Source organism: Protopterus annectens, chromosome 3.part1 (assembly GCF_019279795.1).
Source record: "Protopterus annectens isolate FY-2018-M chromosome 3.part1, PAN1.0, whole genome shotgun sequence".
NCBI lineage: Eukaryota > Metazoa > Chordata > Ceratodontiformes > Protopteridae > Protopterus > Protopterus annectens.
The window spans coordinates 27,400,231-27,418,348 of NC_056732.1; the positions used below are offsets into that span (position 1 = coordinate 27,400,231).

At 44.6% G+C, this 18,118-nt stretch overlaps 1 protein-coding gene across 1 annotated transcript in view; it reads right to left on the reverse strand.

The window, feature by feature from the left end:
- LAMA1 (laminin subunit alpha 1) overlaps positions 1–11,751 on the reverse strand; it is a 3,417,884-nt gene extending 3,406,133 nt beyond the window's left edge. Inside the window, exons 1-2 of the mRNA XM_044066516.1 lie at positions 11,579–11,751; positions 11,220–11,325 (exon numbers count right to left, since the gene is read on the reverse strand). Coding sequence (XP_043922451.1) covers positions 11,220–11,325; positions 11,579–11,695 — 223 coding nt within the window. The 5' untranslated portion in view covers positions 11,696–11,751. The remainder of the gene's footprint in view (positions 1–11,219; positions 11,326–11,578) is intronic.
- Positions 11,752–18,118: the final 6,367 nt, after the last annotated feature.

Sequence of the window (18,118 nt, forward strand, 5' to 3'; positions counted from 1 at the left end):
GGAGGGATAGCCAAAGGTCTGTGCTGGGGAAGCTTGAGGAAAGTACGAAGCCTTTTCCTGGAGTCAGAGAATTCCTGACCCTGCCATTGAAAATGTTCCCTCATGGAATGCAGGACTTCCCCAAATGAGAAATCCTCTGGAGGGGAGGCAGAGGGAATTGATTCCTCAGCATCAGAGTCCTCGTAGGTCTGGAAGGGTTCTTCTTGAGTATCAGAATGCTCAGAATCCCCAGAGGCTTCATCTGAGGAGAGGTCGTCCGCCTGCTCAGTTCTAGGCCTTTTCTCTGCAGGTGGCTGAGAACCCCTGTCCGAATGAGGCTGAGACCCCCTGAAAAGGGAAATAAGATCTGCGGCCAGAGACATGATCTGCTTATCAGATGAAGGGGCCTGGGCAGGTTTAGGATGGGCCTTGGCCTGACTGGCGGCCTTAGCACGTGCAAAGGCCTTGATGGACATGGATACAGGAGGCCTAGCAGCCCCACGTGCAGGCGTTACCTTGTCCACAAGAATGGTGTCGGGTAGATCCAGAACTTCGGTTTCGGGAGGAAAATCAACAACCGGCACCGGAGAGATCTCCGAGACCGAAGGTCGTGTTAACACTGTGTCGTCGGCCTGGGGCTTTAGATTTACCACTTCTGAAGGGGCCGGAGCGCTAGCAGAGGGTTTAGGAGTAACATCGGTAGTGGACGCGGGCCGAGGATGTTGGTCCCGGTCCTTGCGTTTTTTAGCAGATTGGGTTGTAGGTTGATCCGACGGCAAGATATACGCAAAAGATTCACCGAAGAAGTCCTCGGCGAATTCTGCCAGGCGCCTGAGAGTGCGCTTATTAAAGCAGGCACAGGCAGCACAGGACGAGACGTCGTGGTCTGGGCCCAGGCAAGGAAGGCAGAGAGAATGGAAGTCCTTATGAGGTATTTGTTTACCACAAGACAAACAATTATTAACTTTCTCAATTTGTTCTGACATCGGCTGAGGCAAGAATAAATGTTCCCCAACGGGGTACTTAGCTTTTAGATGACTTCGGTACTGAAAACACAGGAGCTGACCGACCGGCACTTGCGAACTGCTTCTGCTTCGGGCACCGCGCGGCAAGAAAGACTGAAGAAGATGGTGTCGGCCGATGCCTTTATACTCCAGCCGTTGTGACGTTGGAGAGGAGGTGACACCAGCCGACGCCGGACCCAGACTTTGGAATTCGGCCGACCGAGGGCTGCCTGAGGCAGGACAACCCATATGTTATGACTGCAGTTGCATTCTTGAAGGACATCTTGTAGCCTTGGGATACTATTTTGAGCACCCATTTGTCGTCTGTGATGGTGAACCAGACATATGCAAACATGGCTAACCTTCCCCCAAAAGAAACCTTGGGCCCGCAGAGGCAGGCAGGGGAAGGCCGGAGTCATTGGGAATGCTTGCTTGGGAGGTCTGCTTAGAACACCCAGATTTTGAAGAGGAAGCTTGCCAGTGCTTAGCCTTTTGAGGGGTGAAGTCTGTCCCCTAGAAGACCTGTAACCCCTAGACCTAGTGCGACTCTGTTTACTAGGGTCAGGAAAAGTCCATTTCTTAGAAGGGTAATGTCTACTAAAACAAAGAGGCTGAACTTGCAGAAAGTCCTTAACAGTTTGCATAGATTTGGCCTTATCCTCCAATTTTTTCAACACCTCCTCTGCTTTGCTACCAAAAAGATTGTCCTTGTGCAAAGGCACATCCAGTAATTTAGATTTGACAGGTTCAGAAAGGGGTTGTTCCCTGAGCCAAGCATGTCTTCTAATGACAGAACCAGTGGCTGCTGCCCTGCAAGAAGCCTCCAAAGTGTCGAAACCACAATGTAGAGAATGTTTAGTGACAAGAGTGGCAGAATTCAATAAATCATGCATGTTCTTACTCTCCATCAGGGAAGGAACACCAGAATTCAATAAATCATGCATGTTCTTACTCTCCATCATGGAAGGAACACCAGAATTCAATAAATCATGCATGTCCTTACTCTCCATCAGGGAAGGAACACCAGAATTCAATAAATCATGCACGTCCTTACTCTCCATCAGGGAAGGAACACCAGACTTCAATAAATCATGCATGTCCCTACTCTCCATCAGGGAAGGAATACCAGAATTCAATAAATCATGCAAGTCTTATCAGGAAGGAACACCAGAATTCAATAACTCATGCATGTCCTTACTCTCCATCAGGAATTCAATAAATCATGCATGTCAAGGAACACCAGAATTCAATAAATCATGCATGTCCCTACTCTCCATCACGGAAGGAACACCAGAATTCAATAAATCGTGCATGTCCTTACTCTCCATCAGGGAAGGAACACCAGAATTCAATAAATCATGCACGTCCTTACTCTCCATCAGGGAAGGAAAACCAGAATTCAATAAATCATGCCTGTCCTTACCCTCCATCAGGGAAGGAACACGAGAATTCACTAAATCAAGCATGTCCTTACTCTCCATCAGGGAAGGAATACCAGAATTCAATAAATCATGCATGTCCCTACTCTCCATCAGGGAAGGAACACCAGAATTCAATAAATCATGCATGTCCTTACTCTCCATCAGGGAAGGAACACCAGAATTCAATAAATCATGCATGTCCTTTCCATCAAGGAAGGAACACCAGAATTCAACAAATCATGCATGTCCTTACTCTCCATCATGGAAGGAACACCAGAATTCAATAAATCATGCACGTCCTTACTCTCCATCAGGGAAGGAACACCAGAATTCAATAAATCATGCATGTCCTTACTCTCCATCAGGGAAGGAACACTAGAATTCAATAAATCATGCATGTCCTTACTCTCCATCAGGGAAGGAACACTAGAATTCAATAAATCATGCATGTCCTTACTCTCCATCAGGGAAGGAACACCAGCAATTTTAGCCTTAACAGCCTCCAAAGTATGCTGCTGATACTTAAGCATATGAAAAAGACAATTAACAGACCTAATAGCCAGGGTGGAAGACGTATAAACCTTTTTACCCCATCTATCCAAGGCCCTAGATTCCCTGTCAGAAGGAACCTAGGGCCTTTTTACCCCATCTATCCAAGGCCCTAGATTCCCTGTCAGAAGGAACAAATTTTTAGCAACCGTGGCTTTAACACCCTTAGGACCCTGAGAAATAATCTCTGGATCAGCAGTAGGATTCTTGAAAAGGATCTGATGAAAATCAGGAACTCTATAATACCTGACAGGCTTTCTGGGAGCAGGAGGAACAGAATTAGGAGTCAAAGAATTCTCCATGAGAACATCATCAACAACTTCCACAACCAAAGGGATAGCCAAAGGCTTATGCTGTGGCAAATCCAAGAATTCCCTAATCCGTTTCTTAGACTGAGGATAGTTCTGACTTTCCCATATGAAATGCTCCCTAAGAGTATTCAGAGTAAGTCCAAAAGAAAAATCTTCTGGAGGGGAGGCAGAAGGAATGGAGTCTTCTGCATCAGAATCCTCAAAACCAGAAAAAAAGTGGAGAGTTTCCCCTCTTCATCAGTAGAGCTGCAGGAAACCTCAGAGTCTGAGGCAAAGAAAGCTTCTGGGGACAATTCCCTAATCCTTTTAGAAGGAGGTGGCTGAGAGCCCTTGATAAGGGTCAAGAGATCACTAGCCATTTTAACCATCTGAGCCTGAGGCATTTCAGGGGAGGCCGACACCTGCTTAGGAGCAGATTTTCGGCTGGATGGCCTGCTAGTAAGCCGGAGGGACTCAGGAGGCCTAGCCACTGCAGAAGTCTGAATCAAGGTCGTCGGTCTGGATCTGGTCTCTGGGCGGAGAAAAGTGGCCTCAGAAGCCGGCGCCTGCTTACTGGCTCTGGATCCATCAGAGGCAGAGACTGGCACAGGGTCAGAAGACAAAGTAGAAGCCTGCAGTATGCAGGACTCAGAAAAGCCCTCCGCAGACACCTGTTGGTGAACATCCGCGGACTGCAGGGGCAAAGAAAGCGCCTCACTGACTACCGCTGGGCCGACAACCAACTTAACAGGGGCATCATTGGCTAATATGACTCTAAGCCTGTCGCGTTCCTTATCCTTGTGCTTCTTAGGAACATCTAAAGTCGGGAGACCAGAAGACGCCATACCGACGAACTTAGGCCAAACTCCGAAATGCTTGAACAGGATCCTAGCTCTACAGCGTATGGTACACGGGTTGAAAAAAAAAAGCACAGAGAACACAATTAGGGACGATGTGCTCAAAGCCCAAACAAGTAATACAATTGGGGTGAAAATCAGGGTGAGGAATCTGTTTTCTACGGCAAGACAGTTAACTTTCTCTGACATTCATTTAAGCAAGAAAAGAGGGACCAAAACGGGGTACTTATCTGAGGATGTCTTTAACTAAGCAATCGAAATACAAAAAGAAAGTACTTGGCTGACCGACACTCATGCAAAATGCTTCTGCTTCAGGCTCTGCGGCAAGAAAGACTGAGGAAATGGCGTTGGCTGCCTTATTTTGTACCTGACATCCTGATGTCAGGCCTAAGCCGAAGGCAGCAGATGCCATATATGAAGAACTTTGGTATTCTGGCCAACTGGGCGGCACAGTGGTGCAGCGGTTTACGTTGTCACCTCACAGCAAGAGGTTCTCCGGTTCGATTCTCGGCTGGGGTGCCTTCTGTGTGGAGTTTGCATGTTCTCCCTGTGTTCGCGTGGGTTTCCTCCGGGTACTCCGGTTTCCTCCCACATTCCAAAGACATGCATCTGGAGCATTTCTCCCCGGGCCTCCGCTGAAAACAGGCTCTGTGGAACCTAGTCGGACATTCCCGGTCAACAAATGTTAAATAAAAAAATAAAAATAAACTGTGGGCTACCGGGAGCCGGACAACCCATTTTGTAAGGACTGCAACAGTGAAACACGATGAACATCATGCCAGTAGCACAATAATCACACCAGTAAAAAGAAATGCAAGGTAGACAGCACTGGAGAAACCTGTAGCCACTGATTATGAAGTATTTTGCACATCACACACAGCCTTTGATGCAGGTAAGAATGTGGTCAAACTATACTGCTGACATTTACTGAAAAAATAAGTTATGTACTCACCATAAAGTTCCATTTGAGTTGTTCTTCATTTGTCTACAACCTGTGGGTTCCCAGATCCGGCACGGATCCGACTTGGCAGCATATCCAGCATTTGATCAGAGCTCAAAGCTCCTCCCCTACCCATAATGCCCCTGTCTCCTTCCTCACTTCAGATCGAGTTTGCTGCCCAACTAGCTTCCACACCCGACCCAACACCTTATCCCATACTAGACATCTGCATAAGCAAAAGGGAGAGAGTAAGAGGCATGCAAGAGGTCACCACATCCTCTACTTGTCAGACCACCACACAGTTTAAGCAAGGCAGGGGGAAGGAGGGAGAGACAGTTGAAGACAAATAAACAGAACAACAACTCAGATGGAACATTATGGTGAGTACATAACTTCTTTATCTGAAGTTGTCTTCATCTGATCTTCAGCCTGTGGGACAGAGTTCCCAGCTACTAAACACCTGGGAGGCCCTCATGGACGGATATTCTGGAGCACGCGGAGCCAAAGCATGCCCTGTTCCTGGATATGATGTCCAACTTATAATGCGAAATGAAGGTATGAGATGAAGCTCAAGTGGCCACAGAGCAGACATCGTCTAACAAAATGCTGGACAAAAAGGTCACTGAAGTAGCCATAGACCTGGTGGAATGTACCTTCACATGACCTGGCGGGAATAATGCCTTAACAGAGTACGCTAGAATAACACACTATGAAACCCAATGGGCAATGGTGACTTTAGATACTGGTTCCCCAAAAAGGGTTTTGAGTAGGAAATGAAAAGCTGGTCAGACTTGTGAAAGGATTTAGTCCTGTGCAGATAAAAACATAACTGTCTGTGCACATCCAACAAGTGCAATTTATATTCTCCCTTGTTTTGAAAATTTGGGAAAAAGACTGGGAGATTACTCACCCAATTAATATTGGACTCCGAAGCTACCTTAGGGAGAAAAGATGGGTTAGTACACAAGGATACCTTATCCTTATGAAAAAATCATATAAGGGGGCTTGACAAACAATGCTTGAAACTCCGAAACCCTCCTGGCAGATGTAATAGCAACCCAGAAGGCGGTCTTCCAGGACAGAAATTGTAGATCCACAGAAGCTGCAGGCACAAAAGGGGGCAAAACTAGAACTTGCAGAACTAACATAAGATCCCACAGCATCATTCAATCCTTCACTGGGGGCCGAAGAAGAAAGGTGTCTTTTAGGAAGGCTTTGCAAAGCTTAGAGGATGCTCAGGAAGCCATATCATCACCTACATGAAAATTAGAAATTGCTGCAAGCTGGGCCTTGACTGTAGAAAAACTGGCACCTTGCTGAAAGAGCCATGTCAAAAATTCCAAAACAGCCGAGACCGGGGCAGTGAAGGGATCTAGGGCACGCGGCGAGGCCCAGATATAAAAACGTTTCCATTTGCTGGAGTACACCTTTCTGTTGGAAAACTTATGAGCCGCCACCAGTATCTTTTTGACAGGGGAAGATAAGCTGGGAATCCTGACTATCAGAGGAACTGGAGCAGCCAAGCAGTGAGCTTCAGACTGCCCAGGTCTGGATGGGGAATTCCTGACGGATGAGAAACGATCCGGAACTGGATCCAGCGTCCATGGTGGAGCCACCATATGAGACCACAGAGAGGGGAACCACACCCGACGAGGCCAGAATGGGGCAATAAGGATAACTAAGCTCCCCAGCCTGTGAGCTTTCTGAAGGAATTTTGGAATCAAGGGAAGTGGAGGATAAGCATACAGAAGACCGGGGGGCCAAGCATGAATCACAGCGTCTCTAGGGGCTTCCCCTGGTGGAGGGTTCACAGCGAAGTGCTCGCTGCATTTCACGTTGGAAGGAGAGGCAAAGAGATCGCATCACGGCTGACCCCACTTGAGAAAGATCTTTTTCGCTACTGAAGGATTCAGAGACCACTCGTAAGGCATCACAGTAGACCTGCTGAGCCTGTCTGCTAGAATGTTGGACCTCCCTGGAATGTGCATTGCCACCAGAAAATGGTCGGTGGAGACTGCCCACTCCCACACTCACATGGCTTTGCTACATAGAGGGTAAGACCTGGTTCCCCCCTGTTTGTTGATGTACTAGACGACAGACATTGTCCATCTGGATAGCAATCATCCGGGGAGAGATGGGCATGGAGAGCCTGCAATGCTAGACGCTCCACCCTCATCTCCAGGACACTGACATGCAATCTGGTCTCGTAGGGAGACCACGTGCCTTGGACTGTTCTTCCCAAGCAGTGGCCCCACCCCACCCATAACCTAGCAGGAAAACATCCCTAGTTACGGTGATAGAGGGGGAGGGTGAAAGAAAGAAGTGACCCAGAGCCAGATCCGGGGAATGAATCCACCACAGAAGAGAGTCCCTACACACTCGAACGACTCAAAGAGGATGAGACAAAGGGAAATCTAACATGGACCATGAGGGTCCACTTAAGAACCAGCATATGAAAACGTGCCATGGCCAAGAGACCGACTGTGGCTGCCATGGATCTCAATGCTCTTAATACCATTTCCGCTGTTGGTGATTGAGCTTGGAAAATGCAAAGGATATGTAGCTTCAGAGACTGAATCCTGTCTGAGGTAAGAAAGACTTTGGTTTGAATTGTGTCCAATCGAGCCCCAATGAAATCTAACACTTGAACCAGTGCCAGAGATGACTTGTGATTGATGGCAATGCCCAACTGCTGGGCTAAGAGAAGAAGGGAATCTCTCGCTTGAATAAGCTGATGCCTGGAAGGGGAATCGAGGAGCCAATCATCCAGGTAGGGGAAGACCTGTATGCCCTGGAGTCTCAGGTGAGCTGCTGCCACTGCCATCACTTTGGTGAACACCATGGGGGCTGTGGTGAGACCAAAGGTGTGCGCTCTGAACTGATTATTGGCAAGCGGAGGAACCTCCGAGAGTGCCTGTCCATTTTGATATGGTAGTACTCAACCTGGAGGCTAATCGAGCACATCCAATTTTTCTCCTGCAGGAAGGGCAAGACAGATATAAGGGTGACCATTCAGAATTTTGTCTTGTCAACAGACAGGTTTAAATTGGACAGGTCCAAAATGGGTCTCAAGTCCCCCATCTTCTTTCACACCAAAAAGAACCTGGAATAAATGCCTAATCCGGACTGGTCTGGGGGAACGGGTTGTATGACTCGCTTTTCTAGCAGCTTTGCAATTTCCAGTGCTGCATCCTCCCTTTGCACGGGTGGAACATCCAGGAGGTGTCTGGGTGGATGGGGTGATGTGAGAAAGGGGACTGAATAGCCTCTGAATATAATTTGCAACACCAAACGATCTTCCATGATGGACTCCCACATTGTTAGGTGTGGTGATAGGTGACCACCGACTGCCTCCAGAGACAAGCAGCCGGGCAACCCTTCAGGGCTGCTGCACGGGTCTCTCCAACAAAGGATCACGAGAACCTTGATTCCTCGGACCCCCTCTGCCTCTAGGGTGGCGTCTATCAAATCCCCTTCTGCTCCCTGGGGAAGGAGAGACCTGAGTATCCTGGGAATAGCTCTGAGATTTTTGGAACAACATCCACTTGCCCCCTTGTTCCAGATGTCTCCTTTTGCACATATGTTTCTGAGGTACCTCTTCAGTGGAGGTCTCTGGGGAGGACTTGCCAACGTCTCGCTGCCCCAAAGAGGGAGCTCCTTGGGGCAAAGAGGCGGCAGGCTGCCCTGAGATTGCAGAATGGCCAGTTCCGCGCCAGAAACAGAGGAAGCCAGGACGGACTCCGAAGACAAGACTGTCAAGGGTCTCAATGGGATCGATAGGACCCTCTCCACCACGTCAGAAGCCGTAGGGGAACGGACCACCTGAGAAACAATAATAGTCGGAGCTGTAACCCTCTGACCTGAAAGGGGAGCCAGAGTCAAACCTTCAGGTGCCGAGATACCAAAGGGAAGGCTCTGTTCCGAAAGGCTTGGAGCCGACACCATCCACTCGGATCCAGCGCTAAGGCTACAGCTCGAGAGACAGAAGGATCCAAGCTAGTTGGTCAAGGCCATAGCTGGAGTTTAGGTACAAGGTAACATCAAAGCCGACCCCTCGATGCCGAGTGTCCTCGGATCCAAGGGCTCTGAAACCGGAGGTCAGATCAGAGACGGAGCAATAGGGATGAACGCTGAATGCATGTCCCTGGCTCTGGAGGGAGAGGGGCCAGGCAGGACTCCCAACTGTATCTGGATGCGAATAAACTTCCTCATTATCCTATCCAACTCCGCTTCGAAAAGGTTGCAGGTGGAGCGAGAAGAGGAGGCCACCAACATCAGCCTAGAGGAATGGTGAGGGGAAGCCTGCACCGGCGACCAGGTCTGAAGCTCCTCCGGCTCCAGAGAGAACTGAGGGGAACGCAGCCAAGGAGACTCCATCCTCGGAGTTGACCTAACTTTACCCGGAGGGCCTGCCAAAACCAAGTGATCCGGGGATAGCTTCCCGGCCCTGTCCTTAGACTTGGCTGATTTGTCTCTGTCCCTGGGCCTCTTGGCGAGAGTTTGAGTCCCAGAGGCTGGGGCGGAGACACAGGTAGAATCCAGGGCAGAAGACGCCTGTGCCCCAGTGGTAGGAGGAGAAAGAAGACCCCTCAAAATTAGCTTATTTTTCCTGTCCATCAGTGCCTTGGGATTAATCCTGGCACAGATGGAACAGGAGGTGTCCAAATGGGCTGCCCCAAGACATTCAACGCACAGAGTGTGGCCATCAGCTGGGAAGAGCTTGTGGTCACACTCTGTGCATTTCTGGAAGCCTGGTTTAAGGGTTTTAGACATACTCCCAACCACATGGCCTAACACACTCAATCACACAGAGAACACACACACGAGAGAGACACGAAAGAAAATAGTTTTTTGTTTGTTTGTGTTTTTGTTTTAACCGATGCAAAGAGCGCGAGGGGAGGTAGAAAAACGAAAAAAGGAAAAGTATAGTAGAAAAGGTAGAGCTACAAGGAATAAAAAAGTCACTTATACAAAGTTTTTAGCAGAGAACACAGATCGTGATACGGACTTGAGCACAGCAAACAAGATCTGAAGGGAAGGAGGAAGGAGACAGGGGCATTATGGGTAGGTGAGGAGCTTTGAGCTTGGATCAGATGCTGGATATATGGCCTAGTCGGATCTGTGACAGATATGGAAACCCACAGGTTGAAGATCAAATGAAGACAACTTCAGCTCAACACATTATATCTATGCAAGTTACAGGTTTTCTGCAGATCTAAAATTGGAAAATTATGGTCTGAAAATATATAGATGCATAACAGAACCTTTATGAATAATATACCTGCCACTTTTCACATTTAACTTATACTTCAGAAAACTGCCAAACAGAAAATAAATTGTAGTCAATATTTTTTCATAAGACTCTCAGTGCCTCCATTGACCACTCCATCAAGTGCATACATTTTAACTGGGGAGCCACGTGAGACTTTTTCTTTATTTTTTTAATAGCTGACAAAGTGTCTTCCAACCATCGAGCTTTCTCAATGGGGCTCTGCTTGTTTGTAACCTCTTACAGTATGGGGTTGAGAACCATCTGGAGAGGACATTATACAGGCAACCATAAGGAGGGCTGCTTATGTCCTCAACTGCATCCCAACAATGGCAGCATTTGTAATGCCTATCTCCCCCCCTGCCCATGAGGGAGAGGGACACATTATCCATGGGGACCCATAACACTTTCCCTCTGTGTATACTTTTGCACACTCACTAATTAAGGCTTCCACTAGGTGGAAACTTAGCCAAAAGCCTACCCCAAAACGTGCACCATGATGATGCCCCTTCTCCAAGGGATTGTTGCTGTAGGCATCCTGTTTGGCCCGCAATTAACTCTGGTCACTTGAGCCATAGTCAGGGCTTCATCTCTCTATGACACCAGAAGTGTCTTAGTTTGATGACTTTACTACATTAAAAAAAAAGACAAAGAAGGATATTTTCTGTGTACGTTGTATTATCCCTCACTGTCATACAGCCTAAAACCTTGTAGATGATGTACAAATTCACTCCACTCATATGACGTGTGTGTTTATGTACATGATGTATGTTTGTTTGTCTGTATGCGTGCACTCTCAGATATGTGTTTTTCTGTGGTTTGAGAAGCTCTGAATTTGGCTGTAGTATGTCCTGTTTCACTACTACCACTACTGAACACTTATTGTGGACAAGCATAATAGTTTACTTACCACGAAGGGGGTCTGAGTGGTCCTCATCCTTAGCACAGTTGGTGTTCAGGGAGCCATAAGGATCGCAGCTGCATTCAACACAAGGATTGTCATCATATGGAGATATCTGACAAGATAACAGAATAAAGAAAAAAGTTATATCACAATATATACTAAGTACTGCTGTTCACTGATGCTCTATGGAACACTGCTCAAATATATTTATGTCCTAACCAAGCAGTATTAATGGGCAATTCAGTTCCATGGCATTACTGCAGGATCTCTGAAAAGGCAGCATACATAAGTTACTCTCAAAACATTCCAATGTCCAGCACAGCAGACAATATACAGTGATCTTCATAGTTTAACAATATATTTACCTTATGTGGTCGGAAATAGCCATCAACACAGGTTTCACAGTTGATACCAGCAGTGTTTTGGGTACAATTAATGCAGACTCCACCACCACTGAACTGACCATGGATATTCAAGCTCATGTTACGATCATCCACATTCTTGTCATAGTAACAGTCTTCTGCTTTGTTGTGACAATTGCATTCTGAAATGAGGCAGAAAATGAAATGTCAGCCATTAGTAACACACATTCAAAAAAAAAAAACTGACAGCACAGCAGAAGACACACACACATAAGTACAAGCAAATCAAAGGGGGATATTCCAGGGTGACTCTGTCACCACTGCTCCTTTGTCTTGCCCTTAACCCATTAAGCTATGGCTGACCTAATCTGTTAAGTGGACAGCTTAATGAAACGAGGAACTGAAAGCATGACTGCAAGTGGTCAAAACTTCTTCAGATGATACAATAATGTCATTTGGTCTTGATAAATGTGCAAAAACAACCTTTAAAGCAGGAAAGTTGCAGCAACAAGAAAACATCAGCCTGGGACAGGAATGTCATATAAAAAACTTGAGCATGAGAAAGTGTAGAAATATTTCAGAATTCATGAAGGATCAACAGTAAAACATGAACAAATGTGAATAAAATTTAATCAGTAATATTTTAGAAGACTAAAATTAATACTGAAAATAGCGCTGACATCTAGGAACAAAGTCCACGGTATAAATCAATTTGATATACGACCAAAGAAAACCAAGTAGAAAAACCAAGAACAGGCTACAAATCCAAAAGGTTTAATATACAAATGCAGCAAACATAAAACCCTAGCACCTTGGCTTAATTCAATAAAGGTGTTTGAAAAAATGCCTTCAAGAAAAACAGAAAAGCTAAAAAATGAGCAGCATTATACACTATAGGCAATTAAGCAATTAATAAATCATTTAAATAATTACATAATTAAATAGTTAAAACAATTTAATAAGATGCCTCCAGTTACATTCTGTGTTAAGAACTGGGGGAATTAAAGTGCTATACTTTAAAATATAAATTATATACCAATTTATGTTTAAAGGTCACAATATCAAAGTGCTTTAAGCATACTTGTTCAAGAATAGTGCCCTTTAAACCTGAGGGGACACCCCCAAGATATAACTTAAAATGCAGCGAAACAGGGCTTTCACGTTTTAACTTTTTGATGTCCCTAACATGTTCCTGTAACCTAAGTTTAAAAATCCTCTTAGTTTCACACACATAACACAAATCAGAAGAGCATTTAAATATTATATACATACATACATATATATATATATATATATATATATATATATATATATATATACATATATATATATATATATATATATATATATATATATATATATATATATATATATATATGCATATACATATATATACATATATATATATATATATATATATATATATATATATATATACATATATATATATATATATATATATATATATACACACACACACACACACACACACACACACACACACACACACACACACCTTCTGTGTTACAAGTATACCTTGCGTTAGGTATAAAAAATACCCTGTTAATCTTAGAAAACAATTTTGAATATATGGGTAACTAGAGCAACCACTGCAAGAAAAAGTGCCCAAATCAGAATGGTTCCCACAAGAACTGCTGGATAGCTGGAAATTACTATGTACCAACATGTCTTTTAAACTCCTACCTCTCTCATATGATATAAGGGGAGTATGACTCAACATTGTAGAAAGATCACATAACTCTCTGTCACCGCTGCTCTTTTGTCTTGCCTTTAAACCATTAAGCTGTCTACTTAACAGATTAGGCCATGGCTATAATTTGGCAACCAGAAAACAACAAAGTGTAAAGACTTCTCATCTTCTTTTTGTATATGATCTAAAACTGTAAAGATCATCAGATGAGGAACTGAAAACATGACTGCAAGTGGTCAAAACTTTTTCAGACTCCTGACAAATGTGCAAAAGCAACCTTTGAAGCAGGAAAGCTTCAGCACCAAGAAAACATCTTCCTGGGACAGGAATGTGATACAAAAGAACATGATCAGAATACGTTTAAGATGACTTCCCTGCTTAGTTCAGCAGAAGCAAACTGGTGTTAAGTGGAAATAGAAATCAAACCAGAAGTAGATAAAAATCAGGCAGCAACTGAATGTGCCAAAAAAACAAAAGAAAGAATATAAGGTGAAGGATGAGATGAGAAGGTAAGAAATGAGAACAATACAGAAATATAGTTATAAGTATAGAAACATCTGGAACAACCTCATGTTGATCAGGACAGAATGCAGCAATAGTTAAGGAGAGCTGAATTTAAACCAAAAGATGAATAGTATATGCATGTAACATAAAAGTTGGAACTAGACATTTAACAAAAAATCAGTTATACATAAAAGGTGGTAATAATAACTATACAAGGAAATGATGTGTTCTGTAATGTCTTTCAATCTGAGCAGTCTTACAGATAAATGTAAAAAGAAAAAGTAGTGAACTATATTAAAAATGGAGAGTGCAAATAGCTATGCTACAGGAGACACAGCTGGAAAGAAGTGACCATGTGAATTTGATAACGAAAGGTTTTCAGGATGGTTATTCAGCAGAATATCTGGGGCAAAGGAAAGGAGGAGTACTTATATTAACTGCAAGAAGAGCTCCGATAGTGAGAGAAGAGGACAAAAAGATAATAATGGAAGATACACACAGTACTAAGGGGCTACTTACGGCAAGGGAGGACGATTACACTGCCATGCATTTACACTCCACCTAAAACTGCTATCATGGAGCTTAACAACATTCTGGGAAAAATAATCAGCTTTCAGCAAGGAATATTACTTACAATTTGGGACTGCAATTTGGTTTGCAACAGTGAAGATGTGTCTGGAACCCCTAGAAGGGAAAATATAACAAGGGAGGGTACATCTTTGAAGAATTTTATGAAAACGTTTGGCATGGAAGATGTGAATTCAGTACTAGAAGTTCAGAGTGAATTTACATATTATTCTCCAAGATACAAAAAGTGGGCTAGGCTTATAGAATTTATATCTCACAGGAACGTGTGCATTTAATTGAAGGTCTTGAAATACACCCAATAACTATTTCAGATCATCCGCCAGTAATAACTAAAATAACAACGCAAGGTAATGGAATGAAAATGAGACACTGGCGCTTTCCCATCTTTTGGCTGAAAAGAAAGGAATTTAAGGAATGGATCTTGGAATTAATTCAGCAGCTATTAATAAAGAAACGTCTTCTGAAAATATAGCTAGATAGTGGGATAAAATTAAAGTAGAGTTTAAAGCTAGGGTGGAAATAAAGGAAAGGGTAACAGTTAAAAAGTAACAAGAATGATTTAGAGGGACTGACAAATGTTAAACTACTGCAAAATAGGGGGAATCTCTCAGAACAAGAAAAGGAGCAACTGCAGAATGCTAAACAGAAAATAAGGGATTAGCTCAATAACAAGCATGAGTTTAGAAAGACTGCTGTTAAGCAGCTGTTTTTGATAACAATTCTAGAGCACAAAAACTTTTAGCACAATGACTCAAGCAACAGAAAGTGGAAATGGCAGTTATCAAGCTTAGGCAGCCTATAACATGAGATCCTGTAGTAGTAGTAGAAATACTTCAGAAATGTTATGAAACTTTGTATAAAGCAGAACGATACAGAACTAAAGAAAATGTACAAATGGAAATGTTTATGGAAGAATTAAATATGCCAAGGTAAAAGGTAGATGAGGCTCAATTACTAACACTTAGGACAAGAAGGGATGAGATAAAAATGGCTATGTATAGCCAGTCTACAGGAAAGTCCCCAGGAATAAATGGTATTCCTGTGGAAGTTTGGAAACTAGGAGGGAAAAAATGATAAAGATCTGGAAGGTTTTGTTTAAAAAGTTATGTAGTCACCATAACGTTCCATCTGAGTAGTTATACTTAATTTTCTGCAACCTGTGGGTATTCAGAATCAGATCCATATCGGATCCGAGCTGGCAACATTTTATCAAGCATTTGCTCCAAGCTCCTCCCCTTACCCACAATCCCTCACCTCTCTTACCTTCCCTCAGATTGAGTTTGCCACTAACCAAACTATTAGCAACTTGATAACACTAACTTAGAACAGGTTTGGGGAAGGAGGGATGGACGGCTGCAGAAAATGAAATATAACTACTCAGATGGAATGTTATGGTGAGTACATAACTTCTTTATCTGAAGTAGTTAACTTCATTTATCTACAACCTGTGGGGCAGAGTCCCCAGCTACCAAAACTCCTGGGAGGCCCTCATGGAAGGATATTCCTGAGCACCGCAGAGCCAAAGGATGCTCTCCCTCTAGAGATCAAATCCAACTTATAATGAGAGATGAATGTATGAGACCTTGCCCAGGTCACTGCTGCACAGATATCATCCAGAGAAACCCTAGACCAAAAAGCAGCAGAAGATGCCATAGATCTGGTAAAATGAGCTTTAATAGGACCAGGTGGGGATAGGCCTTTATCCCTATAGACTTGTAGTATACATTGTTTAATCCACCTGGCTAAGGAGACCTTGGAAATGGCCTTGCCCAAAAAGGGTCTAGAAAAAGACACGAACAACTGGTAAGACTTACGAAATTGCTTAGTCCTGTGTAGACAGAAACAAAGTTGTCTATGAACATGTAGCAAGTGCAGCTTATATTCATCCTTGTTCTGGAAATCTGGAAAGAACACAGGCAGATTAATTATCTGATTAATGTTAGATTCCGAAGCCACTTTCGGTAAGAAAGAAGGGTTTGAGCGAAGCAAAACCCTGTCTTTATGAAAAATCAAGTAGAGGGGCACGGCAGACAAAGCTTGGATCTCAGAAACCCTTTTAGCCGAAGTAATGGCCACTAAAAAGGCTGTCTTCCAGGACAGAAATTTTAAGTCTACTGACGCTACTAGTTCAAAAGGGGGTGCCACCAATACCTGCAGAACTAGTAAGGTCCGAAGAGGGGATGGAATTCTTAACCAGGGGACTCAAGAGAAAAATACTTTTTAGAAAGGCACTGCACAATCTCAAGGAGGCCAGAGCATTCAAATTTTCACCAATATGAAAATTAGATATAGCTGCCAGTTGTACTTTCACTGTGGAGGAACTAGCCCCTTGTTGAAAAATATGACAAATACTCCAAGACTGCAGGAACCGGGGCAGTAAATAGATCAATGTTTCTCTGAGAAGCCCAGACAGAGAAGCGTTTCCATTTGCTGCGATAAACCTTCCTAGTGGAAGCTTTGAGGGATGCCACCAGAATACTCTTTACTGAAGATAAACCGGGAGTCTTAGTGATCAGGGGACCTGGAGCAACCAAGCCATCAGCTTGAGGCTGTCCAAGTCAGGCAGACTGATGCCCGAGGGATTGTATATGAGATCCGGGCAGGGATCTAGAATCCGTGGAGGACTTAGAGCATGAGACCAGAGGAAGGGGAACCACACTTGACGAGGCCAGAACGGGGCAATGAGTTTCACTTTGCACCCCAGTCGGTATGCTTTCTGAAGAAACTTCGGAATTAGAGGTAGCGGGAGATAGGCATACAGTAACCCGGGAGGCCAAGCATGGACTAGAGCATCTCTGGGGGAGTCCCCTGAGGAGGGGATTAGAGCGAAGAACTCACTGCACTTCGCGTTGGAAGGAGATGCGAAGAGATCGCAGCAAAGGTGACCCCACACTAGGAAGATCTCTTCCGCTACTGACTGTTTCAGAGACCACTTGTATGGCATTAGAATAGCTCGACTCAATCTGTCCGCTAAAATGTTGGAGCGTCCCGGGATGTGCATTGCAATCAGAAACTGAATGGTGGAAATCGCCCACTCCCACACTCTCACGGCCTCGCGGCGGAGAGGGTAAGATCTGGTCCCTCCTTGTTTGTTGATATACCAGACAACGGACATGTTGTCTGACTGAACTGCAATCATCCCCGGGGGGAGAACAGTGTGAAAGGCTTGCAACGTTAAAAGCACTGCCCTCATCTCAGAACACTGATATGCAATCTGGTCTCGGTTTAGGACCACGTGCCTTGGACTGTCCTTTCCAAAAAGTGCGCCCCCCCCCACCTGAGCTGGGAGGTGTCCGTGGTCACTGTGGCTTGGGCTGGGGATGTTGAGAATGGGCGACCTGCCAAGATTTCCGGAAACTGGAGCCACCAAAGAAGAGAAGTCTTGTAGGCTTTGCTGATCCGTATGAGGGTAGTTCATGGGGAGGTCTAACCAAGACCACTGAACTGCCAAAGTCCACTGAAGCACCCTCATGTGAAGGCGCGCACATGGTAAAATGCTGCTGCCATGGAACCTAGGGCACAGAGAAGGTCACTCGCCATCAGTGTCCTGGGACCGAGGATCACTGACACATGGGCCCGTAGGTTCTGCATCCTGTCCTGAGTGAGAAAAACTTGTAAAAGTAGAGTGTCCAACAGTGCCCCTATGAATTCCAAAGTCTGTGTCAGATTTAGGCGGGACTTGGGGATGTTGATGGTGATCTCTAGGTAAGGAAACACCTGAATTCCCTGAAGCCTCAGGT